General features: G+C 41.8%; 1 protein-coding gene across 1 annotated transcript in view; it reads left to right on the top strand.

The window, feature by feature from the left end:
* Positions 1–24,999, top strand: part of DEPDC5 (DEP domain containing 5) — a 53,037-nt gene extending 28,038 nt beyond the window's left edge. The window contains exons 22-43 of the mRNA XM_018557412.1: positions 2,724–2,927; positions 3,735–3,870; positions 4,303–4,403; positions 4,489–4,548; positions 5,717–5,873; positions 7,803–7,963; positions 9,421–9,538; positions 11,011–11,178; positions 12,081–12,300; positions 12,411–12,532; positions 12,623–12,722; positions 12,892–12,954; positions 15,717–15,838; positions 15,912–15,995; positions 16,998–17,130; positions 20,240–20,348; positions 21,151–21,381; positions 22,418–22,587; positions 22,704–22,875; positions 24,017–24,077; positions 24,180–24,262; positions 24,397–24,999. Of these exons, the coding sequence (XP_018412914.1) occupies positions 2,724–2,927; positions 3,735–3,870; positions 4,303–4,403; positions 4,489–4,548; positions 5,717–5,873; positions 7,803–7,963; positions 9,421–9,538; positions 11,011–11,178; positions 12,081–12,300; positions 12,411–12,532; positions 12,623–12,722; positions 12,892–12,954; positions 15,717–15,838; positions 15,912–15,995; positions 16,998–17,130; positions 20,240–20,348; positions 21,151–21,381; positions 22,418–22,587; positions 22,704–22,875; positions 24,017–24,077; positions 24,180–24,262; positions 24,397–24,692 (3,071 nt within the window). The 3' untranslated portion in view covers positions 24,693–24,999. The remainder of the gene's footprint in view (positions 1–2,723; positions 2,928–3,734; positions 3,871–4,302; positions 4,404–4,488; positions 4,549–5,716; positions 5,874–7,802; positions 7,964–9,420; positions 9,539–11,010; positions 11,179–12,080; positions 12,301–12,410; positions 12,533–12,622; positions 12,723–12,891; positions 12,955–15,716; positions 15,839–15,911; positions 15,996–16,997; positions 17,131–20,239; positions 20,349–21,150; positions 21,382–22,417; positions 22,588–22,703; positions 22,876–24,016; positions 24,078–24,179; positions 24,263–24,396) is intronic.
* The last annotated feature ends 1,314 nt before the right edge of the window (positions 25,000–26,313 follow it).

Genomic DNA, 26,313 nt, shown 5'->3' with positions numbered 1-26,313 from the left:
TGTGCAATGGAGTAGAGGCAAACAGGCTAACAATCAAATGTCGATATACATATCTATATCCTAAACGAAAGGTAATGGCATGCCATATATCAGGTTCCATGTGCACTGGGAAGGAGATAGGCAGTATGTAGTCAAGAAGATGAAATAGTAGGGGGGTAGTTCAGTTTTCCACCAGTCGGAACAGACTGGTTAACGGAGCACGGATGGGTAATGTAGGAAGAAGTACACAATACCATTCAAAGTGCATGTCCTTATGGAAGTACAACAAATGTAGTGCTCAAAAAAGTCTGGACCATCCAAATGTAGGGAGAGAAGAACAAGTGCAAAGGTTCACGTATGGAGTGCAGACAGTGAGCGAGTGCTAGGGGAGAGCAAGTCAGTGCCAACATGTTAAAGATGAGGTTAGTGCAAAGACAATAATAGGAAGGGCAGTTTGTGGGTGGGTAAAACAGCCAGGGAATCGGCATGAAATACAACACAGGCATCTATGGGAAGGAGAGCAGCGGTATGGAAGCGAGTGTAGAAACTTGGATAGTTACTGTAGTATCCAAGGAAAGTATTTATCTGAGGTACAGGTCCTTCTCATGATGGAACATTGTGTGGATCCAGAAGTTAGAAAGAATGATCAGGTGGAGAAGGCGTTGGACGTGCAGCCACCAAGGCGGACAAAGAGGTTGGAGATCTGCGTCCCTCTGTGTTCCGATGTGAGGGCTGAGGCTGGTTCATTGCGTGGGAGGTGTAATTCATAAGATCAGGCCAGTTGCATGGGAGCAGGAAGGAGATGTACCAATCATGGAGCTCGAGCGGTGGCAGACAAAGGGACCTGCAAAAGGCAGGAAGATCCACCATTGGTAAGAAATCCCACGGTCTCGCAAGACCTGGAGTAGAGGCTGTAGAGATCTCCTATGTTGGAGCATAATCTGAGAGAGGTCCTGGTAGATTTGTATAGGAGTTCCGTTGTAGGCAAGACTGTCTCGGGATCTTGCTTTGTGTAGAATTTTTTTCTTGAGCGGGAAGCTTGTAAGGCAGCAGGTGACGTCCTGAGGGGGATCAGTTGCAGAGCCCGATGAAAACACTCATGCTCAGTAGGAGACTCAGATGGCCTGTCTAGAAGGTCATTAAAGATGGAAAGGAGTGCCATTAGCAGTTGGTCTTGTTCCACTGTGTCACGTACCTGATGGAGCTTGAGATGACGAGGGCGGCCTCTCTCTTGCAACTCTGGTCCCAGAAAGCCTGATAGTGAATACAGGTACTCTGGGGCACAGCGGGGCACGAGTGCCGGAATGAAGACTTGGGTACTAGGTGGAAGTCCGTTTGGCCTCGTGCTGCGTAATGCAGTATAACCACACAGCAGGGAGGCAGACAGCGGGTATTCGCAGTCAGGCAGACCGGGTCGGCAACGTGCAGGCGGGCAGGTAGTGAAGCAAGGAACAAACTCGTGGTCGGGTCACAGGCCGGGTTCGATAACATGCAGGCAATACAGGAACAGGCAGGGAGCAGGAGAATCGTCAGACAAGCCAGGGTCAGGATACCAGAAGATCAGCAGAGTCAGGAGCAAGCCGGGGTCAGTAACAGGAAACAACACGACAAGGAACTGGCACAGGATACAAGGCACTAGCTGAAAGAGTACTCAGCACTGGAGACATGGAGGGGCTGAGCTTAAATAGCCCGTTTGGCGCCACAACACGTCGCAGATGCGCGCACGCGCCGTGAAGCGCGCACGCTGACGTCTACGCAATAGTGCACGGCCCGGCCTGACACTGTGGGTCACGCCATGCGCATGCGCCATCCGCTGTGTACGGGCTTCCTGACACACTGACTCTGGGAAGCAGTGTTTTCGCACATTACTCTGCCTGCCACGATTATTGAGATCTTCTATGTGCCTATGCATTTTCAGCAGATGGTTATTATGAGTCGTGGTGACTTGTAGCATTGAGCCAAGCTTGGTATCTCTATGGGCGCCGTCCTCTTCATTCTGGTGGAGGTGGTCTGTGATAGCCCGAAGGTCCGCTTTCAAGTTGATAATAACGGCTGGTTGTAAAGGAATGTGCAGAGGAGGAGGTCTGAGAACACATGGCGGCATCAGAGCGATGGGTTCTAAAGGGAGGTTGCTGCTAAGCGGAGTGCCCGAGTCAGGTGGCAACTTGTTGTAGGAATTGCGCCCAATTTTGCCCATGAGGGGAGGTAAGGTCTCCAAACGCATAAAACGGTCCCCACTGATGCCGGCTCAGCAGGATTAGGCGGTAGGGTTGCCACCTGTCCAGGATTCACCAGAACTGTCCAGTTTTTGAATGCTTTGTCCAGGTTTCATGGCAGCAGAAACCCGGACACAAGATGTCAGACAGACCAGGGCAACCAAAATTAAGATGGGGGCTACTGGCCCCCCACTGAAAATAGTCTTAACTGTAATATTTACAATGTGTGGCACTATTTACATACTTTATAAATGAGCCATGAATCATTCTCCCCAAAAAATGTTGCCGTGTCGCTAGAATGTTCGGGTTTCGCTTGAAGAAAAGGTGGCAACCCTATTAGGCGGCCATCTTAGACTCGTCTCGGTCCACACTTTAAGCTTTACTATTCCACTGTGTTATGTAAAAATAGGATGTTTCCCTATTTAAACATCAAACTAGAGGGACAATATTGACTGATGTAAACAAAATGTTCTATATTTTTATAGTTAAAATATTGCATGTAGTTGCATATGTTTGTCTTTATTGCAGATTTTCTGGAGCGGATGATGGAATCTCAACAGCGAGACTCTAGTGCCCCTGGCAGGTTTCACGTGGGTAGTGCAGAATCAATGCTGCACATCCGACCTGGGGGATATCACCCCCAAAGGGCACTCATCAACCCTTTTGCACCATCACGAATGCCAATGAAGCTCACATCAAATCGTAGAAGATGGATGCACACATTCCCTGTGGGTAGGTCTTACTATTTTCTTTTATTGTTTATCTGAGAACACAACAAACCTCAACAGTATAAGTCATTAGGGGTTTGGGCACTAAGATATTGCTCCTTTCTTATGGCATGCAAATCTATACAAGGCTTTAGCTCTTTCTTGTTCACTTTGTGTCTAGTGGATCTTTTGTGTGGTTTTTTTGGGGGGGATTGGAACAGATCCCAGCTGTTCCTTCTCGACCAACAACTGTAATTGCCTTTGCTGAGGTTCACATCTTTAGTATCACAGATTTGGAGGATCAGTTGAGGGGATAACTAAAATATTTTACGGTTTAGGATAGCTCATGACCAGTACTAACTGATGTTCAGTTCCTACTCAACCTGGACTGAGAATGCCATTAAATTTAATTACCATTGTAAGGGGCATTCTGCCTTACACTGACTACCAATACAAGAGGGTCACTTTTTCAATGACCATCGATGTAAAGGGTCTCTTACCACCACTAGGTATGCCACACTGTTTATTCTTTTAGTTCCTATAAGTACATTTTACTGGTCATGCTAAACTGCAGATACAGTATTTTTTAGGTGGGTTCCCTAAAACTTTAAAACATTTTTGGTGGTTTCCTCTGAAGTAAAAAGGTTAAGAAAGGCTGACATGGACCAAGTGCATGTAAACGTATAGCATTTCTAAGTACAGAAGAATACAGTGGCCAAGCTATGAAAGTAATTTTGTGTGAAACAAGAAAAGAGGGAATAATTCCATATTTGTTTGTCTAAACTCATTGAATCTAACCTCTATTTTGTGCATTTTACATCACACCTTTTAGGTCCCTCTGGGGAAGCTATACAAATACATCACCAAACGCGTCAGAACATTGCAGATCTACAGGGGAATGGCCAGAGAGAATTAGTGCATTCCTCAGCAGAACTTCTTGAACTTGCTTACCAGGAAGCCACTGGCAGGTAATTGGCTTTAAGTAGTGTGTAGCTGCCACCAGACACAAGACTTGAGAACTGTTTGCGACTTTATCATGCACACACTATAAATCTGTTCTTTAGGCAAATAATGCTCTATAGAATTCTTATAGGTTTCCAAATGCATATTCCAACATTTACTTACATTTCATACTTACAGCTATTTTCTTACTGAACTACAAACATAAATTTTATACAGAAGTACATCTATAGTATATAGAATGACTGTTTTATTTTCATCACATGTATTCATCTAAAATGCAAAATAACAGCTAAAAAAGGTTCATGCATCTGTATTGTTGAGTAGCAGTTGTATGGTTACCTTCGCAAATTTTTAAATTGAAAATGTTTGCAATATTTATATTTTTTCTAATGCTTCAGATAATGCATTCTTTTTATTTTTCTGCATCGTGCTTACAGACATGGAGGTCCTCGCACACCACTGGACAGCAGCTCATGTGGAAGCAGTGAAGAGTTCTCTGGAAACCCCAGCATGAATGGACAGAAGGGCCACAGTGCAGGTAATACACTTTGATGGAAATCTTACATTGCCTCTTGCTGTTTAATAAGAATCTATTTAATACCAATCCTGTTCTCTCACTACAGTTATTAACCACAAAGAGAAAGAATCCCCTGATGAGAGCTTACTCTACTGCCCTGAACCTAGTGAGTGGGGAGGTTTACCTAACAGTAAAACATGGGCGTTTATTTAATACCATAGCGCAGCAAGTCACAAGCCCTGAGTTGTAAAGACTAGTGCTCAAGAAATGCTAGGGTGTTACTAAAAGTAATTATTAAGATTCCAGGTAACGTTTTCTATTACAGGGTAGAAAATCAAAGGTAGCTTCTGTATTGGTGCTATAAGCACACATCCACTTTTACTGTGCACTAGTTCTTAGAAATCAGGCTTTCTTTTTTTTTTTTGTAATTTGTTTTTCTTTTTAACCCCTTTTACTGTTTTTGAAGCACAGTTTAATGCTTCAGTAATTCATCTATAACTGGAGTACAAGTACTTACCGGTATATATTATGTTTGCAAACCATATGAATCCAGTTAATACAGTCTGGTGTATAAGATTTCATTTTGTGATGTCTCTTGATTTCATGCTAAAGATCTGAGGGAAAATGTGCTCACATAGCAGTAGCAATATTGTGTTGAATCCACTGTCCTTCCCATATAAATGCGCTATAGCTGTTACTATTAATATATGATAAACTTTGATGTTCAAACTGACAATGTCACTTTCTATCTCCACTATGTGTGTGCACGTCTTTTGTCTCTCACCACTTCACCTTGCTTGCATGACGTCTTGTGACTCACAACTTCGATATTAAATAATGTATACCAATTTTGTGGTGTAATTAGATCTTTAAGATAATGATGTTAATCAGGAGCAAATAATTTCCCAATGCATGATGGGGCAGAATGTATCTCAGGCATGGCAATGTTAACCAGCTCTCTCTTTCTTTTTCTTCCTTTTCTCTCCCAATAATTCTGACTGCCTTCAAATCACTTGTTTTGCATACACTTTCACACTCTCCCACCCAACGTTTTTCCCTTTCCAACAAAATGTTCAATAATCCCATTCCATAATTCCCAATTTTCCCATGTACTCACATTTTTTGATTCCTTCTCCACATTTAAATTGTGTTCATTACTTTTTTTTTGTTTTGTTTCTTGGCCCCTTTGATCCTCAATTAATCCTACCACACACACGCCCATTATTTTTCATCCACGCTCTTTTCAATCACACTTCTTAATCCTACTCACCATCACTCTCCACGCATACATGGTGGTCTCTGGGCAGTTTTGATGCTGTCTGCTCCCCCCATAGTGCCTGGCTTCTGCTGCACAGTTGGGGTGGATTGGAAATCTCTCACCACCCCTGCCTGCCTACCACTCACCACCGACTACTTCCCGGACAGGCAGAGCCTGCAAAACGATTACACAGAGGGCTGCTATGACCTACTGCCAGAGGCTGATATGGACAGGTGAGTCTAGAGACATGCAAAAATAGCTTTAGCAATGATTACCATAATACTGGTTTATTCTGTTATTCGCTTTAACTTAGCAAGAGCTATGGGGATAATAAACATACAGTGCCAGTTCTGCAATTACAAGAACTGTCATAACTTACCAACTTGCTTAAGTAATAATGCTATGTGTTGTGTTCTCCCTTAAAGTCAAATTCTAGTCAAAATCTTTTTTTTTTTTTTTTAAATAGTTTTGGATAGAGTGGAGAACAGTACAAACATCTGTCAGGCTATTAAGATCTGTGTCCCCTTTGGGTCGCTATACCCTGACTTCCTGTCATGGGACAGGCAGTGATGGCAAAACTTTCCAACAGGAATGGAGACCGCAACAGAACCATTTTGTTTAAAATTAAAGCTGGAAAAGCTTAGAACCTTAACAAGGTTTGTGTTGCTGCCTATGCCTTCCTACTGGTGGCCCCCTATCTTTATGTTTAACCAACATTTTTAAAAAAACTTTTGGATAGATGAAGGACAGATTAAAACCTATGTTGGTTTATATTTTGCAGTCTGTGTGCTTTTATAGAGATTTTCCTTCATTTCCTGTCCCAGAGACGCAACAAGAAGGGAAAGGAAATCTCTACAAAGTGAGGAGAGTTCGCTTCTTAGACAGTTGTCAGACAGGTGTCCCTGCTGGAAGATTAACCCTCACCCCTTGTTGACAGTGGTCACCAGGACAAACAGAGAAAATTCTACCTAGTGGAGCACAGCTATTAAAGCCTGACAATGGTTCAAACCCTTACCAACGCAGGCAAAATGTGAAAACGTTTTGGATATATATGCACTTTAAAGTGTATTTCCACTTTTGCAGCCTGATATTTTATATTTGTTACATGTTGTCATTCACATAACTATTACATATTACATTTTCACTATACTGAATTTCCCTGTGGAAGGGGATGGGGAGGTTATTGTTAACAATATTAAGCTTGTCTGTACTGTGCAGGAAGACCCAATCAGTTCTAAACTAGATATAGGCACTATCTGCCCTAACAAAGGGTTAAACATTTGGAAGCACTGTATGTTAATGAGAGGAGGCTCAGAGTTTCCTTAGTCTTTCTAAATGGACAGACAGATTTTACTGCCACATTAAAAAAGAGAGAGTGGCTTGCAATGGCCTTCTACACAGACACACGTAAAAGGTAAGAAATATATATATATACAAACATCACATTAACTTTTAGTAAAAGTGAAGTTACCTTTTAAATATATGCTGCTGACAATTGTCTGTCTACATCAGGGGCGCCCACAATTTTCCGCCTGGAGATCTACTTTTCAAATGACGTGCTCAATGAGATTACCATACCAATGAAAAAACACCTGCATGCAGGGGCGTCGCGGTGCATTGAAGTCAATGGCACCGCAGCCACGCCCCCGCCTGCAGTGCGATCACCCGGAACGCAGGCACATTAGTGCCTGCGTTCCCGTCCAGTGCGATCTGCAAAAATGCTGCAAGCACTATTTTTGCAGATCGCACTGGAGCGGAGAGGACGTTGTGGAGAGAGAGAGCCGCCGGCGGTTCCTTCACTTCTCCTCGGATCCCCGCTGCATACAGATGGGGGAGAGCAGCAGGGAGCCAGAGGAGAAGCCCCACAGGACATAGCCGATCGTGAAGCCAACACTGGTAGATCACGATCGACCTAATGGGCACCCCTGGTCTGCATCAAAGTATACCTAAGCAGTCCACAAGCACCACCACAGGGTTGACATTCTACATATCCCTTTTGGAAATAACCGTAAAGAAAATTGAAAAACATGCTGTGTGAGCCCTCAGGACTAGAGTTGGGAAGCGCTGATTTGGAGGATTGTGTACTACTTAAAATCTGATCCTTTCCTAGCTGAATACATGTTCCTTTCCTAGAAGAATAAATGTTGTTTCATATTCCACAGACGGGATGAGGATGGTGCTCCAATGACTGCTCAGCAAGTTTTCGAAGAATTTATATGTCAGCGTCTGATGCAGGGCTATCAAATTATTGTTCAGCCCAAACAACCAAAACCCAGCTCCAATGCACCACCTCCCCTCAGCAGTAGCCCTCTGTACAGACGAGGTACTTGTACTTTTTTATATTTATCCCATGATTCATAATTCTGTACTAGAACTGAATATCTAGATCATGTTGGACACACAGATATATGATGACCATACAAAGAAACTTATACGGTCATAGTGTTTCTCATTACCATAATCTTCTCATATTCTTAAAGAAGAACTCCAGGATTTTTTTTTTTATTAAGCCTTGCAGTGCTTGTTTGTGTCTAGGTGCCAAAATAACAAAGATAACTCACCTGAAGCTCCGAACCGGCCAGCTCTCACTGCGCTCCCTCCATCCTGTCTCTCACTGCAGCATTGGAATCTTCCTCCACGTCCTCACATCTATACACTGTGTATAGACGTTGATGATTTACGGGACCTTAGACCAGGGCTAAAAATTTCAAGTCCTAAGTTACTAGCCTGGCCTTAATCGTTACTCGCCACAAGTTGTCCCACTAACCCCTACCCTGCCTTAACTCCGTCAGGTCAGCGGTGTGAAGCAGAGTACAGAGATCAGTAACTACGGCGAGTACAGAGACCTGCGGTGCGATGCACAGTAACCAGACCTCCGGTGCGATGCACAGTACAGAGACCAGCGGTGCGATGCACACTACAGAGACCAGCGGTGCGATGCACACTACAGAGACCTGCGGTCTGCCAATCAACTGGTTATCATGGCAAGTTGACCTTTAAATTATTTTACTTTTTAATCGCCTTTTTATTTAAATTTAATAATGTTTTATTTTTATTTATTTGTTAAAATTTTATTTAATTGTTTTTTTAACAATTTTTTTTTCACTTAACTCTATCGCTATTACACAGGAGCTAACAATCCCCTGTGTGATAGCATTTGGAGGTGACAGAATCTCTTTATTGAACCTGTCGCCTCCAATACAGGAGTTCTAGCACAGCACTGTGCGAGAACTTCTGTGACAGGTGAGGGGGGAAGATAGCTCTCCTTTCTCACTGGTTATCACGGAGCGTCAGGGTTACTATTAACCTTGCCGCTCTCCTCCCTGGGGGGGTGGCAGGGGGAGGAGGACGGACGGATTCTTTTCCTCGGCCACTCTATAGCGGCAGTGACTGAGGAGGAGAGAGAACTGACACGGCGATCGCCGCTTTCTGCAGCAGCAGTATTAGAATTTTCTTCAGCGTCCTCGCATCTATACACAGTGTATAGACATTGATTATTGATGCTGCCTTAGACCATTGCAGAGGAGGGGGAGAGAGACGTTGGAAGGACCGGTCTAAGAAGAACTTTGGGTGAATATATCTTTTTTTTTTTACATAGACACAAATGAGCAGTTATCCCTTGTAGTGTGGGGTTAGCCCCACTGCAAGGGTTTATAAAAATAAAAAAAAATGTCCTGGAGTTCTTCTCTTCCCTTTGCACATTGATATTGGCTATTGGCAAGTATTTTCAGTACAATTCTCTGCATATTAATAGAACAAAATGCTCTTTGTCCCCATTAGGGTTGGTGTCCCGTTACCACACAGATGAAGAAAACCAATATTGGCTTAGCATGGGCCGAACATTTCACAAAGTGACCTGCAAGGACAAAATAATCACTGTGACCAGATATTTGCCAAAGTAAGAGAATAAGATGTTTGCAGTGTTTAAAGACCCCACACTATGAAAAGTTTTAGTACATGTCAAGGCAGCACACTGCACATATGCCATTATAGTGCATAGATCACAGTACCCTGCTGTATACATTTTCCTTTTTTGGGACCGCTTTGCATTTGGCTCCCACTTCATGCAGCGAGGGCTGTGGGAGTGTACTGTTAGGTATTGTCCTCTTCCCTTTCTGGACTACATTGTCTGTCAGTCCTTGCAGGGAGATTTACTTCACATCTCCCTCCTTCTTGCCAGAGTAGAGGAAGTAAGGAGCTCTAGAGATGTAGGCATTGTCTTCACTTCCTCCCAGACAATGCCTGTATGTCAGAGGAAGCACTGTAATGCCAATGCAGTTCTATTGTCCTTAATGATGATGACGGGGGAAACGGTGCTGGAATTTGAACAGTGGTATTGCAGCATTGTTAGCCGTCACAGGAAGTGAGGTCATCACACAAGTACTGGCAGGATCAATAGGCAGGAACTGCAAGAAGTTAAGGAAGCTCAGCTTGGACATTTACATATGTAGATAACCCTTGAGTAATGCACAATTTATAATAGTAAAAAGATTTCTTAGTCATAAACTAAGGGACACTGCAGAATTCAGGTACATTTGGTTATGCAGCTGATTTTAGGAGATTGGATACTGGCAAACAGAGCTGTAAGATGGGCCAGTAAAACCCCTCCCACTCCCAGCAATCCTTACTTTTTTTCCTAGTTTGCCAGGGGAATGGATGTCTTCTTTCTGCTCTTAGAGGAGCAAACCACTTATTATTTTTCTGCCTTTTTGATCAAGATATTTTTCTTCTAGCAAGATTCTTCAGCTGCCACTGGGACTCATTTTGCAGCTTTCTAGATGAACTGATCTTGGGCTGGACCAGTTGTGAGGAAGGGGTCAGTCTGTAATGTTCCCTTTGGGCACCGAACACTACGTTAGGTTCTCTCATAGACCCCTTAAGTGTTATATGTGAGTTAGCCGCAGGATGCTTTATAGGTCCCGGGCCTGCGGTGCACCCGCCTGGCAGAACCCTGTCCCTGACAACATCTTTGGGTGTATGCCTGACAGGAGGGCAAAGGCTGTTTGGATGGTGCATGTCCCCTGGCCTGTCATCCCTAACCTGCTTGGTGGGGACTGCAAAGTGTTTTAGGGCTTTTCCCTTATGGGAGCCTAAATGTGCTTTACTTGATCATTTGAGATCGTTTGAGTACCACTTTCTAAGAAACACAGAGAAAAAAACATTTTTTTGACATACATTTTAAGACTTTGAGGTCAATTTATCAGTGTTTTTATCCAAGATTCAAACAACGTTCACCCAAAATTCACAGATTTTCCAATTGAATTTTAAAAATGTATGAATCTTGCATGAAAACATTAATAATTAGACCCCAGCGTAATGTTGTAATTAAAGAAGTTTATGGATAAACATGTGCTTGTGTTTTCTCTTTAGGTATCCATATGAATCTGCCCAGATAAGTTACACATATAACCTGTGTCCCTTCCACTCTGGCTGTGACTTTGTGCCTAGCTGGGTGGAATTTTCCCATGAGCGGTTGGAGGACTACAAGTGGAACTATTTAGATCAGTACATCTGCTCTGCTGGTTCTGAAGATTTCAGGTTGGGCATACATGTGACAGATTTTTCACCATAGAAAAGAAAAATGGTAGAGCTCTACTTGATCCATACAACAAATAACCACCTTGTATAGCAATGGGGGTTATAAAAATAGCCTGACTACACCATTATATAATGTATAAAACAAATAATAATGCACAGAGATATAGCACGTCATCTGTCCAGTGTAGTCTCAACAAGGCCTATGTGACCTGTAGCCATGTCAGTTCCATGGTCAGTGATGGCTTCTATAAATCCATCTGTGATATCACTCAGTACAGCCCTGACTCCTCTTTTATGGAGTTCAAAGCAATAACTTATCAGCTTGTTATTGCACTGTGCCTTCCAAATTTGGAGACAACCCAGAAGCTTAACAAAAACATATACGCTGACTGCAGCTAACTATTGTTTAATATGCCTCTTTATTCACACTAAACAGTTGAACACATGATTTCTATTCTGCTGTTTTTAAATTTAATAGGAAATCTGTCAATTAGCATATAGCACTATACCCTTTAAAAAAAAAAGGACCTTTGGGTAATACCATGTTTTACATGACAGGCTTGTAAGTGAATGCCCTCTTTATCCACTGGTTGTTTATAGTAGTCACAGGGCACAACACCTACCCACGGAAAATACAGTCCTAAATGGCTAAATACAGGCAGGGGCTACTTTAACTACCAAAGCATGTGTAAAGTAATGCTCATTGTATGAGCCACCCCCCACTTTATGCAAAATGAAAGCGTTTTTTTAGAGTCTGCTGTGTACAGCTATCTCTGATAACTGAATATTTAATATAAAAGGAATACAAAAGTTAACAAAATGGTGTTTTTATATATAAATGCATTTATAATCTGTGTTTTTTTTTCTTATTTATTTAATTAACTCTGCATCCTCTCATGCAGTCTGATTGAGTCTTTGAAGTTCTGGCGCACTCGATTCCTTCTGCTTCCCTCTTGTGTTGGACCTACAAAGCGCATTACTGAGGGGGAGCAGCGCTGTGATGTGTATGGAGACCGTCCAAGATCTGAGCAAGAGGAAGCACAGCTACTAGATGGCTTCCTGCGATTCGTGGAGTGTCTAAATCGCATCCGCAGGCGTCACAGATCTGATCGAATGATTCGAGTACCTTATCGTTCTCTTTTTATCTTATTATTTAAGTTAACTTACTATTATAGGAATTACATACATTTTAATTGTGTAATGATGTGCTTGTGTCTCATTTGTACTTTTAGAAGGGAACAGGAATGAAAGGACTGCAGCTTCCAGCTCACCCCCCAGAGCCCCCTGGACCTCCAGTAGGAAAGAAAGGAACCTCTGCACTGTCGGCTCTGTTAGAGTTGGAATCAAATCAGAAGTAAGATAGCCCATCTGCCAGGAATCTTTTGAAAATCACGGTTCTAAAAAATAAATGAAGAAAGTAAAACAAATTATGTATTTTTTGCAGGGTTTTGGGGGAACAGCAAGCCTTAGCTCATGCAGGAAAAGCCTCATGTCAGTCCACAGACCCAGCTGTCACACCAACCTCTGTTGACAGCCCTCGTAAGGTGAGGAAGAAGGTGTAGATATAGATTATAAACTTCTGGCAGTGCTTGGTAATTTCCGCTCAATCCATTTTCCTTATTCCTGTGTGCCGTGCAAATGTAATGTAGTGCGTGGTTCAACCTGTTACTGTCTGTCTTTATGGCTCTCCCTGCACTGTCACTTTCCTCTCAGGATGGGACCTTCTTTATGGATTTTGTTCGCAGCCCACGTACAGCACCATCATTCAACCCACAGGTTAGTGTCTTGGGTAGAAGCAGTTGTGTGATGGCATGGGCCTTTGCACGAGCCAGTATATGCTATTTGTTTGAACGTACATATACTTCTTTTACACAACATCTTTTAGTGCTGCGCTGTCTACCACTAACTACATACAGTATGTTCTTACTCATTTTGTCTATATATGTATTTATGTATATGTTTGCATGGTCCCCATTTGTGGTCTTGCATTTGTATTATGTAAATCTTGCTAATATGGTACAGTGGTACCTCGGTTCACGAACGCTTCTGTTCACGAACGATTAGGTTTGCAAACAGGAAGTTCATCAAAATGTTGCCTCCGTTCGCGAACTTTGCTTCGGGTGACGACCGCAGCCATCTTCGGCACTCTGACACATGGTCATGGCTTCCTGTACTCGAGATTGCGGTCGCAGACAGGGCTGTGGACACTTACTGTGGAGCTTTTTTGTGTGCTTTGTAGCACAGTATTGTACATTACTGTATTCAATCCAGCATAGCTCCCAAGAAAGTGCAGAGCAAGCATGGTGGGAAAAAGAAAGCGTAGATCATTAATGAAGGTGACAAGAATGTGCAGAGCATTTAATGAAGGTGACAAGAATGTGCAGAGCATTAATGAAGGTGACAAGAATGTGGAGAGCAAGAATGGTGGTAAAAAGAAACTTGTGGTTATAGTTTTTTGTTTTTCATATGGTTCAGAATGGATTAACCTGATTTACATGATTTACATTATTATGGGAAAATGTGATTTCTGTTCGCGACCACAAATCGGTTCGCTACCACGTTCATAGGGGTCAGAACGGATTAACCTGATTTACATTGAACCCTATGGGAAAATGTAATTCGGTTCACGACCAATTCGGTTCGCGACCAGAATCGTGGAACCAATTAAGTTTGTGAACCAGGGTACAACTGTATATGCACTTATTTGTACACCACACAACTATTGTCTATAGATATTATACATATCTATTGTGTGATTAACAGTGTTATAAGTCCTTGCATGTGAATGCATATAACACTGAACTCCAGGCAAACATCTAAATGCACAGATACAATATACCTGAAATTTACCTGTCAAAGAATTTGCATTGCTATCCATTCAGTCCCAGGACTTCCACATCCCAGTCTGAAAACACAACCAGAAGGATAACACTACTTTTTCTTTTACGATAAAGAAATTGCACAGTCCCATGCAGTGCACCAAATTGGCTCCCAGTGATTTCTCTCCTATTCTGAGTTTTGCTGTACAGGGATTGGAAAAAAATGATATTAAGTCAAATTCAGATACTTACACTAGCTGCATTTAACAAAACAGATTTCATGATTTATTAATGAATGCAGAGGTTTAAAAATTTTTTTTTTTTTTTTTTTTTTTTTTTAATATCTGCCTGGAGTTCAGCTTTAAGTGTGCCCTCAGCAATAACAAGAAATGAGCTTAGAAACAATTGTATTGTATAACTTTTTTATCTTAATGGTTTGAGATGACAGTAGACCATAAAATATCAGGCATCATGCCTGGTATAACACTGTGGGTAGTTCTATAACTGTAAGAATACCATATCATTTTTTAGAGCAGTAGGGATTATATTAGGCATGTTTGCTAATGGAGTCCGTAGTAATTGCCCTTTTTTCTCATAAAGTGAAACATGAAGGCTGCAGCATGTTATGTTTGGGTTAGGATTTAAAGTGCAACTCCAGCCATTTTTATTAACTTTTTTTTAGTGTTGAATAGAATGGGGAGGAATTAGTTCTTTGTAAAGTTTTGGATACGGTCTATGGCCCTATGTTGTATGGCAGGGGCGCCCACAATTTTTCGTCTGGAGATCTACTTTTCAAATGACGAGCTCAATGAGATCTACACCTGCGTTCAGGGGCGGGAGGGGGCATGGCGGTGCATTGAAGTCAATGGCACCGCAGCCAGGCCCCTCGCCCACAGTGCGATCGCCTGCACCCGGAAACCAGGCACATTAGTGCCTGCGTTCCGGTCCAGTGCGATCCGCAAAAATGCTGCAAGCACTATTTTTGCAGATCATACTTTGAGATTGAAGCCTGCTCTCACTAAAAAAAAAATGTTTTTTGACTGTATAGTACAGAACACGGGCAGATTCAGAGGGTAATATGTAGGTATTATCAGGTAATTGGACATTGGCCAAAGCTGTGAGGACCTCCGTATAACGCCTCCCACTCCCAAAAATCCCCAGTTTTTGCTAATGTCCTTAAGATTAGGGTTCAGTAGGTTAAGAGTTAAACTTAGGTGAGAGTAAGGGTTTATTGTTAGTACAAAAGTATAATTTGCAGTTTGACATTTAGGCATTATGTGTTGAAGAGGTTGAGAGGTTTAAGTTTTAGGGTTTGGATGTGGGGTTTAAGTGTTAAACTGGGGTTAAAGTGCTAAGTGTAAAAAGGGTCAGCCTAAAACAGAACCCCCACCCCATCCCCTCCCCACACACACATGGTCGCAGCTATCATAAATACCTAAAAATAGCTGCTATTACTTGTCATCCAGAGCGCTCTTCCCCCAGGTTCTACAGGCCAGTGATTTCCCTCTGCATAGGCCCTAAAGCCTAATATTTCTTGGGTGGTTCAATATCTGATTGTTCTGCTCAGTGTTTGTACATAAAAGATGGTTGCATCATCTCTGTTGGCATTCCTTGTAAGATGCTAAAGTATATTAAATTCTTTAGAAAATGTAATTATTGTCTGATTTTAACTTTATTCTGCTCATATTCTAAAGAGAAAATCGCTCTCATTTATAACAGATTTCTGTTGACCAAGGAGTCTCCCCTTACGCTGATGGAAACATCAGCCTGACAAACAACACCCCTACCTTGACTCAAGCAGGCAATACAGGAGAGCAGCCATTTCAATCAGCTGAGACAAGGTAAAGGTGTTCTATTATTATTTGTGTATTTCTGTTTGTGAAACATGATTTCTGACAGGTAACTTTGATTCAGTGTCCCACAGATTTCTGGGGGACCAAGTACTCTACCTTCCAGTGCCAGCATGAGTGAGATTCTGGAGGCTATGAAACACCCAAAGTAAGTACCCCGCTGTGACAGGTTTTTTTAAACAATTCAAGGGGTTAAAGCAGCGGTCTCAAAGTACAGGCCCGCGAGCCGGTACTATGTGGCCCACAGCCAGTGGGAGCAGCTACACGGTCTGCAACTTAAGTCGCATGCAGACCGCAGAGCCGCTCCTGTCAGCTCCTGCACTGAGAACCTTTCGCCTGGAGCTCAGTTCTGAGCTTCGGTCGAAAGGATGTATTAGTGAGGTCTGTAGCAGACCACACTAATCACCGCTAGAGCACCAGGGATCGATCTTTGCTCCTCACAGCCTCCTCCCTGCAAAAAGGTAAGCAGAGGAGGGGGCTCTTCTTTTATGTGTAGGGGGGAGGGGGGGTAGAAGGGTATTAGGCTCCATTCAGACCTGTATCTTTAAGTGCAATTAGGGATTGCGTTTTCCTGCAGAAGGAATCCCTAATGTGGCGTTTACAACCAGCCGTGATCACCCATTCCAGTTAATGATCAGGTAACAGCAGCTGCATAAATGCCTGCACACCGCATTTAATGACTTGTGATATGATTACATTCAGTTAGGAATCAATCACTCTCCGTGGACACATTAATTGTGCATCCAGGGAAAGTGTTTTCTAACCGCATGTAATCATACCACATACCATTACATGCGGTGGGCAGGCGTTTACATCCAACTGCTGTCACCTGATCATGAACTGCAATGGGTAACAGCGGCCGCTTGTAAACGCCAGATTAGGGATTCCCAGCTGCAGGAAAACGCAAGTTCCTGATGCAGGAATCCCTAATTGCACCTAAACTTACAGATATATTGTGTGTGTATTGGGGTCCGTAGTACCAAACCGGATATAGTTACATTTTATTTGGAAGTATGAAATTTGGCGAGCGGCCCCTCGGGAGAGAAAAAATTGTCGAGTGGCCCCCGAGTGAAATGAGTGGAATATGTTTTGTGCCCTTCATTGATCAGTGAACCAAAATATGAGTAGTATGTTATCAATTTTCTTGCAGTACAGGTATTCCATTGCTATCTGAACAAAAGGGCCTTCCTCCATGCTGCTTTATCAGTGCTGAAGTTGTACATTGGCTGGTGAATAACATTAGCTGGGTGCAGACTCAAACTGTTGCAATGGACATCATGCAGGTAAGAGAACTGCCTGAATTTTCCACAATTATATTGCAGTTATTTTGTATAATGCTTCGTTTTTGAATCTTACACTACAGGACACAAAATTGATGATGATCAGGAACATGTGGGAGTGCTGCCAACTTCAGGAGATTTGGACACTATAAAGCTGTAAAAAAAAAAACAACCCAGTATAACCCCTCCTATTCTCCGCAATACTCAGTTTTTTTTTATAGTGTCCTTGGGAAATAGACGTCTTCTCTTTGAGAGAAGAAAACAATTTTTATACGTTTATCCAGTTTATTTTTTGTTTTAGCAAGTTTGTTTAGTTGCTGCGGAGACCTTAAGGCTCATTTTGCAGCTTTCCAGATCAGCTGATTCTCAGCATTGCCGCGGAGGCTGTATCCAGACCCCAACATGAGGAAGTTGTGGGGCTGGTCTGTAATTTGCCCTTGTGCACTGAACAATGCATTAGGCAACCACCCCTGGGTACAATACTGGTGGGAGCTGCAGATTGCTTTACAGGTTCAGGGCCTCAGTTCACACTACGGTGGTCCCCCGTCCCTGAAGACTCTTGCAGGAATTTGCCCACCTAGAAGGGCGACGTCTGTGTGAAGGCCATTGTACCCTACTTGTGACAGGATTCTTGCCAGTAGCCTAGCTTACAGTCCCTTCCTATTGCCTTCTGGGATGGCTTCCTGCTCTGTTTTGTCCAGAATGGCATTTAATGCTACTATGTCCCGTATCTGCTTCCATGCGGCCAGGTGGTTTCAGATGCTGAAGAGGGTATCTTGTCCTTACATGACTTGGTAGGTTAGAAGTCTCAACACACTAAGATTGGCCTTAAGCAAGTTAGCACTTGTTTTGTCTTGTCCTTTCCTTTTCCATTCATTTGTTGTAGCCTTTTTTTTTTATATGGTGACTGGCCTAATCCTGATAAGATCATTACACCTCCTAAGGGATGCCCAACAATACCTTATAAAGAATGATTTCTTTAAAAAAAAGTAGGAGGTCCATGCAGTGAATCCATCCATTGGCTGTCTAAACAGGACCCTAACCATCCCATTAGAAGATATTCCAGCATTCAAGGATCTAGTGAACAAAAGGCTAGAGACTCTTTCTAAGGCTCCTTTTTCCCTTGAAGGCTCTTCCGTTAAGGTCATCTATTGTGGCTGAGTCTATATGCAAAACCCTAAGTGTCTGGGTTTCTGATATGTCTGGGGATCCGAGTTATATCCTCTTGGACCCCTTTCATACTGCAACAACTGAAACTCATGCCTCTAGCTCTGAGATATGGTGTTGCAGTAAAACAAAGTGCAATTTCAATCTGATAAATCCTCTACCTCCTTTCATTCCTGTAACATCAAAATCTTTAAAGCCTGTGACAAAATCCTCCTTGCAAATGAGATATCTCCACTTAGCGTGGGGGGATGATTTATGACCATTGGGGACACCTGAACCCAGGACAGAGCAGACATTGGGCCCGAAGAGTGAAAAATTCCAGGGTTTTTACTTGATGGTCCCAAACCCAACAGCACCATTCGTCCCCTGGATCTGAAGGTTCTCAACACCTTCCTTTTGGGTTATAGCACTGAATCTACCAGGTCACTAACTGTGTCCCTACAGCTGGGGGACTTTCTGTCCTCTGTGGACATCAAGGATGTCTATTCGTATGTGCCCAACTTCCCTACATATCAACACTTCCTGTGTTTTGTGGTAGGCACACGACATTACCAAACAAGTTGTTCCCTTGCCTGTTCAGTATGTTAATTGTTCTGGGTTTAATGGCAGCCTCATTTGAGGCGGTCCCATATGCCCAATTTCACTACAGGCCATAGCAACTCAACATTCTTGCTACACATTAAACTCAGCCACGAAGGATCAGTCTCTGGACCAGCACATTTGTCTGCATTCCAAGCCCCTCCGGGCTCTGGCTAGAGGGGTCACAAGCTCTGTTCTGGAGTCAGGAAGGTTGTTCTTTTCTCTCCAATGGAAGGTCACTGCTACAGATGCCAGCCTTTTGGGCTGGGTGAATACCTGGACTTTCTGTCAATACAAAGGACTTGGCTACCAGAGAAAGCCCATTTCCCGATCAACATTCTGGAATGTAGAGCGATTCCCTGTGTCCTTCAATGAACGGAGAGAAAAGGATTTTACGGTGAGTACCAAAATCCTATTTTTTCCACACCCCTCAGTATACAGTTGGGCAACGCCATGGTAATGACTTACATCAACCACCAGGGGGAACCAGAAGTCTTGCTGCACAAAGGGATGGAGACTCTGAGTTGGCAGCCTTAACTTGTAGGGAACATTTACTATCCTACAAAGGGACCTTGCCAAGGAAGTGTCCCTCCACTGTCTGGATGTGGTACATGATGTTTGAGTTTACCTCTCACCTACAGCTTCTTTTAGACAAACCAACTCTCTCATTCCTAAGGGGTCTCGCAGGGGCAACCTGCATCTTACTTCACCATTTGAATTTGACAAGTCATCTTTCATACTTAAGGGCAAAGTTTCACCATTCCCTGACAAAATACAATACTAGATCTATTAGTGCTTTTCATCATCAGGCATCTGTTTCTCAGATTTGCAAGGCTGCTACTAGGTTCTTTGTTAATATTTTTGTTGTTTTTTACCAGGTAGATGCTCAGATCTCATCTGATACCAGCTTTGGCCACAAAGTTCTTTAGACGATTCTTTGTGAGTTTTTGAGCCCCTTCCATTGATGTCTGTGAAGGTTCTCATTCATCTAGGTCATGATATATCTGTAAAAAATAAGTCAAGGCAACTGGACTTTCTGTGTTTTTCTTGAATCGGTTACATAGTTACATAATTACATTTCTGATTATCATTCATCCTGTGTCCTGTAATATACGATTAAAGAAATCTGATTTTTGTCTTGCATGTAAAATCCTTTTCTTGGAGTAATTTACAGGACCCTATTTGATCCAGTGGGAGGGGTTATACCGGGCTGTCTACAGCTTTGTTAGTCAGTGCCTCCTGAAAGTCGCAGCATAACTTTGCATCCCTCATTATTATTCATCCTGTGTCCCTCCAAGAAAAAGGATTTTCCAGGTAAGACAAAAATCCTATTTTATTACAACTGAATATTGTATGTGTCTTGCAGAAAATGTTGGATGATCAGTACATTACACATGCTTCGGGTGAAACACTTAGAACCTTCATCTATGGATTTTACTTATACAGGATACCTCCTGAAAGAGAACCTGAAAGAGGTGAGGCAGCATGTTTTTGTGATTTACAAAGCATCAAGTTTTCTATGGAAATGTGTTTTTTGCTTCTTTGTTACGGACAGACAAAGTTCTACAGACACTGTCCAGTTTATGACAACAGGGTAACCTTAGTTGCAAACAATCTTGTTGTTGATTTAAGCACCTGTCTTTTCTTTTTCTGTGAGTAATAATAAAAGCTGCGGAAATTAGGTTTCTTCACAGGGAAGCTGAACTTACTGCCATTTTTAAATAAGAGGTTTGGTAAATCAAGATCTCTTTGTAGTGGAGGTGCACCTTGTTCACATTTAGAGACACCTATGGTAATGGTTTGGTTATCTTTTGTAGCTCCATTTATGAAATTATTGCTGAGGTTGTTCTTAATAAATCCAGCAGCTGGATCCCCCTAGATATGCCTATAATTTACATAAGCAATTGTTTGCTTGGAAATGCCTTAAAACATTGTTTACCATCTCCCATCTTTCATACCCCCCAACAATAATGCTTTTAGTGCTGTGCAAATCGAAGGAAATTCTGAACTCAATTAGGGCTGGAGTTTAGAAAGATTGCTTTAAAATCCCTCAGAAAGAACTGGGGCATAGGCCAAGTCAAAGGTAAGTCAACATTTATAAACATTTACCCACGTGACCCACACTAGGCTAAGTGAATAAAAAAAATGATAATGCCAACATATATTTGGATTTATAGCATTGTCCTGACATTTGTATGTATCATAACTGAAGCTTCTGTTTCTCCAGATATAATTTGATGATTTTTATATGCCTATAAATAATCTTTTACCTTGTAGCCACAACAAACCTGACACAACCAATCCCATGGCATTCAGCTGCAATGGAGGACTTCACAGCTTTTCAGAGGAAATGGTTTGAGGTGGCACTGGTGGAAGAGGAGCTGCTCCATTCTGAAATCCCACCATTTCTCCTGCCTTGGTTACCCAGTCGGCCAGCCTCTTATGCAAGTAGGCACAGTTCTTTCAGCCGCAGCTTCGGAGGAAGGAGCCAGGCCGCAGCGCTGCTAGGTAGCTGCCCGCGAAGGGCAGAGGAGCTGATGGAGTGCCATGTCCAAGAGAATGATCTCCCATGGACTATCCATGACCTTCATGGTTCATCCAGCCCGTGGTTTTGTTTATTCACAACATTCCCCTCAAATACAGTGATTTTTTTAAATAGTCTTACTACATTAAGGCCAAAGCCCAGCTCCTACGAACACATGGCAACCTTACCATCCCAAGCAGCAGCACCTAATATGGTTTACTATTTAATATTTTGACAACCATTGTAAAATCATACATGTGTTATATTTGTAAAGAAACTCAAAACAAAATTATTGATAAAGGCACTGTACCTATATTCCAATATAACACTGAAGTAATATTTCTATGGTTTATGGTCTGTCTTAAACTCTGGCTTTAAAAGCTGTTTCTGCTGTAATTCAACATGTCATGGAAATCTGAGTCATGCCACGTCATTCTTCATATCCTACTTCCTCCTCTAACCACCCACAGAAAGGTAACGTGACTAAGGGCTATACCTTTGCTGCGTCCATGTGACATCATTGGTTCCTCTCTTGACTTTGTGGCTGCTATCTCATTTCCAGCAGCTCCTCCCCTGACGGGTACCACGTAACTTGCATGACAGGCATCTTTTCAGAGCCATGGAACGGGCTCTATCCTTACTCCCTTGTCTTCTAATTTCCTGGGTATTTACATTTACTTGTGGGGGAACAGTAAGATTACTGAAGTATCTTTTTATTTCCGATCTCTGACATATTTAATTTTAATCACTGGTCAGTCATTGACCTTTTTCCATTTCACACCCTTGCTTGGTTGCATGCTTTTGCATTTAGGCTGCATGTAGCATTTGCTAGCTTTTTGTTATATTTGTCTGAATCTCTCAAACTCTATACTCTATTTTACAGATGTGATTCTCCTGACTTTTTTTCTTGATTTGTCAGTCACTAGTTATCTTCCCTCTTGCGTGATATTCTTTCATTCCTTGTTTCACCCAGTTGTAATAGCTTTTCTTTTATATCTTACATGACCTTGCTTTTCATAGCTGCCACTGTCCCAGAGCAGAGAACGGTAACCTTAGATGTGGATGTTAATAACCGCACTGATAGACTGGAATGGTGCAGCTGCTATTACCATGGAAACTTCTCTCTAACAGCTGCATTTGAGATCAAGCTGCACTGGATGGCTGTGACTGCTGCAGTGCTTTTTGAAATGGTGAGGGTTTTATGTATATCTCATTTTTGTCCATGTACGTAGCAGGTTTTTTTTTTTTATTCTCTTGCAGTTTTATGGATCATTATTACATTTGTTCCTGCTTTTTCTTTATTTAGGTTCAGGGTTGGCACAGGAAGGCAAACTCCTGTGGTTTCCTACTCGTACCTGTTTTGGAGGGGCCATTTGCATTGCCAAGCTATCTGTATGGAGACCCACTACGTGCTCAGCTCTTCATTCCCCTTAATATTAACTGTCTGGTAAAGGCTGAGAGTGACCATCTATTTGAAGGTGTGTAGCAAATTAAACATCCTTTTAAAAGTTATGCATGCACACCTACTTTAAACATTCATAGTAACCACTTCACTGCTTATTAGTGCTTATTCTCCACATTAAAGTGCAAATAAGGTATTAAAGAGATGAGTAGTGTGTACCTGTTATGCAAATATCCATGTTCCAGGCCCCACCACCTCCCAGAAAGTCTTTGGGCAGCCTTTCTTTCCAGGACTGGCTGCTGCATCATCAAGAGGATAAGTGCATTTTAAAACAAATTGAATTTATACTTTTTGCCCGTTACCCTGACTTAACCCTACTCCTTCTCCCTGGATGCATGCCTTGATCCAGTGGCTGCGGTTCCAGCAGTGCAAGGCTTTACTATCCTGGCTGCGACTGCGCATTCATGTCCTAAAGACTTTTGTGGGGCTGTGTCCCAAGGCCGGAGACTGTAAGGCACAGGCGCAGCCATGACAGTGAAGACTTGCACTGCTGGATATAAACAAACAGCAGAACTGCGGTTGTCGTATCAAGGTTAGTATGCACCTGTGAAGCGGCAAAAAGGATAAGTGCACTTTATTTTAAAGACCACTTATCCTTTAAAGCAAATGTATAGTGGTTTTGTGCATACTGTAGTTTACAAAAAATAATTTAGGCAAATATGGTGCTTTTGTTTGACCTCTTACAGGCTCATTCTTTGCTTTTATAAGGAAAGAAAGTCTTGTTTTCACATACCCTTTCTCGTGTCCAACGGTTCAGTCTAAAGTTTAAATTTATTACATTCTAATATTAAACCCACAGTTCAAAAAAACTTTGGAACTTCAAATTAAATAAAACCTGCCCAAAACCATGATAGTTTTCCTTTTTAAAGACTATGCAGTTAACAAAGGATAAGGAGGATAGGTGTTGAATATGCGCAGGTGTTGTCACAGTATAAATGAAACTGCCTGAACAAGGATTTCATGGCAGGATCACCAGTTGTTATTTTAATGAAAGCTATTGAAAATTACTTATAAGCTTTAACATGTTAATGTTATTCCATATGAGGTTTTCATGAATGGTTTATAATATACTTACATTTTTTTGTAATAATTTATTTAAAAAAAACAACTTATTGGCGAGTTAGTACAGACATTAAAGTATGGGTTTATTGTTTCAGGTTTTGAGCCAGAGACCTATTGGGAGAGAATGCACTTGTTGCAAGAAGTGATTGCCTATCGGTAAAATATTCCTAATTAACAACATATATATTTATTTTCTGTATTTACATTTTATAATTTATTTTTCTTGAACTTCAATTTTCTCATGCTCCCTCAACATAGGTTTGGTTTCATTCAAGATAAGTATTCCGCATCTGCATTCAACTTCCCATCAGAAAATAAACCTCAGTACATACATGTGACAGGTAAATTCAGATACATACAGCAAAGGCTAAAATATGTTCCTCCTTTTTTTTTTTCTTCCTTGATTGTTCTATGGCTAGAACTATTGCAGTCCCTGGATTCTTATAAAAGACTTTCACTTTTTTTTTTTCCCCAGGTACTGTATTTTTACAGCTCCCATATTCAAAGCGAAAATATACCTCAGGTCAGCAGAGACGAAGAAGAAATTCCACCAGCTCATCAACTCAAAGTCTGTTTGGTGAAGAAAAGATAGGTTACAATTGGGCCTATAATACTATGCTGACCAAAACCTGGCGCTCCAGTGGCACAGGAGATGAGCGATTTGCTGATCGTCTGCTTAAGGACTTTACAGAGTTTTGTGCTAATCGTGATAACAGACTTGCTAACTTTTGGGCCAGCTGTCTGGAGAAGATGAACACAAGTGGACCTTAAATTTATCTGCTGTAGAGATCGCTGATGACTGGCTTGAGGTGACGTGCAAGTCTGTTTAGGGTTCTGTCTCCTCTTTAAACCTCTATGAGGACCAAATGCCTGCATCAGCTGCTTCCCCTTGCTCCCGGACTTCGTCTGAAATTATCTTAGCAGGGTGACTCTGGTGGTTCCCCTATGGGGAATGAAGACTTTCAAAAGCAATAAGGCTCATTTATGTTGGCTTATTTAATAAGGTGGTGCAAAGTGCAGTGAGTCAAAGCAACCAATCTAAATTCATTCAAGTCAGATCACTTAATGGGCCACTATCACAAAGGTTTTTGTTCATAGTGCGTGTGCCTAACACATTAAAGCATATTCATGATATGTTTTAAGTACCTTCATTTATAGTTTTCACTAATTATCTATGTTGGCTCCGCTGGGGGAAAAACAGGACAGCAACGTGGGCTTGGACTTACACGTATTGATGCATTGGCTCACTTGTAATGCTGTTAGTGTGCTTCTAAACTTGTAAAAACAAAATTCAAGACTACTGATTCAACTGGTTTTGTGATCACCTGGTACCATTTCCAAGTGGTTAATATCTCTATTTTTTACTACACAGAAATACAAGCAGACCTGATAACTACAGTACATCACTCGGTAGAATCAGGACTCCTAAGATCTAGTATAAAAGAGCCAGGTGGTGTTGTCCAAAAAGCTGCTTTGTGACGTGATTTTCTTTTCCAAGATCAGAGGAAGATCCAAATTAAAAATATAGAAGCAGTTGGATTTTTTCTTTTTTGTTAAAGCACAGGAACACACCAACAACCTTAGGCCTTGTGTCACTGGGCAAATGTAGCTTGCTTTCAGGTTCATTCATCCTGAATTGGAGAAGCTTCTAAATTCCATTTGGGTGCCTTCACAGGTACCTGTGGTCTGCCGTTGACTGCATACTAAGCAGCATCTACCTTTGGCAAGCTGCATTGCATTCTTGTTAATGTATGCAAAGAGAAATGCAGTTCTGAAGCAACAGGCCCTTACAAGGAAGCCAGCAGAGTGGCTGACAGTTAGTGAAGCCCAAGCCCCCATTTCCATCATAACTAAAATAAAAGGCATTTAAAAAAAATAAATACACTGGGTCGTTTACTAGGAGCAAATATACTACTCGAAACAAAATGTCTATGATTTATTCTTCTTTAATGGGAAATTGTAGTGTATTTTCAGTGAGCAGATATTTGGAATCATTATTGCAGTACCTACCTTAAATTATTGTTTATGACTTTCACAATTTTACATTCTTGCTCTTCCATACTTTGCTGTTATTTAAGGCCTCGTTCACACTAAGGCGGCATTGGTTTTGCACGTCAGTACGCGCGGGTTCAGCGTGCGGTTTTATGCGTGTTTGGCACACATGAAGACACACGTTTTGTTTAGCAGCTCAAGAAACATTGTGGTCAGTGGACGAACGCACATGAAAATGTGCAACATACTTCTGCTGGAAGGGGGTTTAACACCGCGGATGTCAACTGGTTAAATATAGAAATGTTAAAAAAAAAAATTAAAACAAAATACACTTTTTTTTTCAAAATAATTTAAAAAAATAAAATAAAAATAAAAAAAAGCACAACCCCTCCCTCCCCCC

The sequence above is a fragment of the Nanorana parkeri genome, unplaced genomic scaffold, assembly GCF_000935625.1.
Source record: "Nanorana parkeri isolate BGI_ZX_2015 unplaced genomic scaffold, ASM93562v1 scaffold282, whole genome shotgun sequence".
Lineage (NCBI taxonomy): Eukaryota > Metazoa > Chordata > Amphibia > Anura > Dicroglossidae > Nanorana > Nanorana parkeri.
Note: the sequence above shows the minus strand (reverse complement) of the source record. Positions and strands in the feature narration are given on the sequence as shown.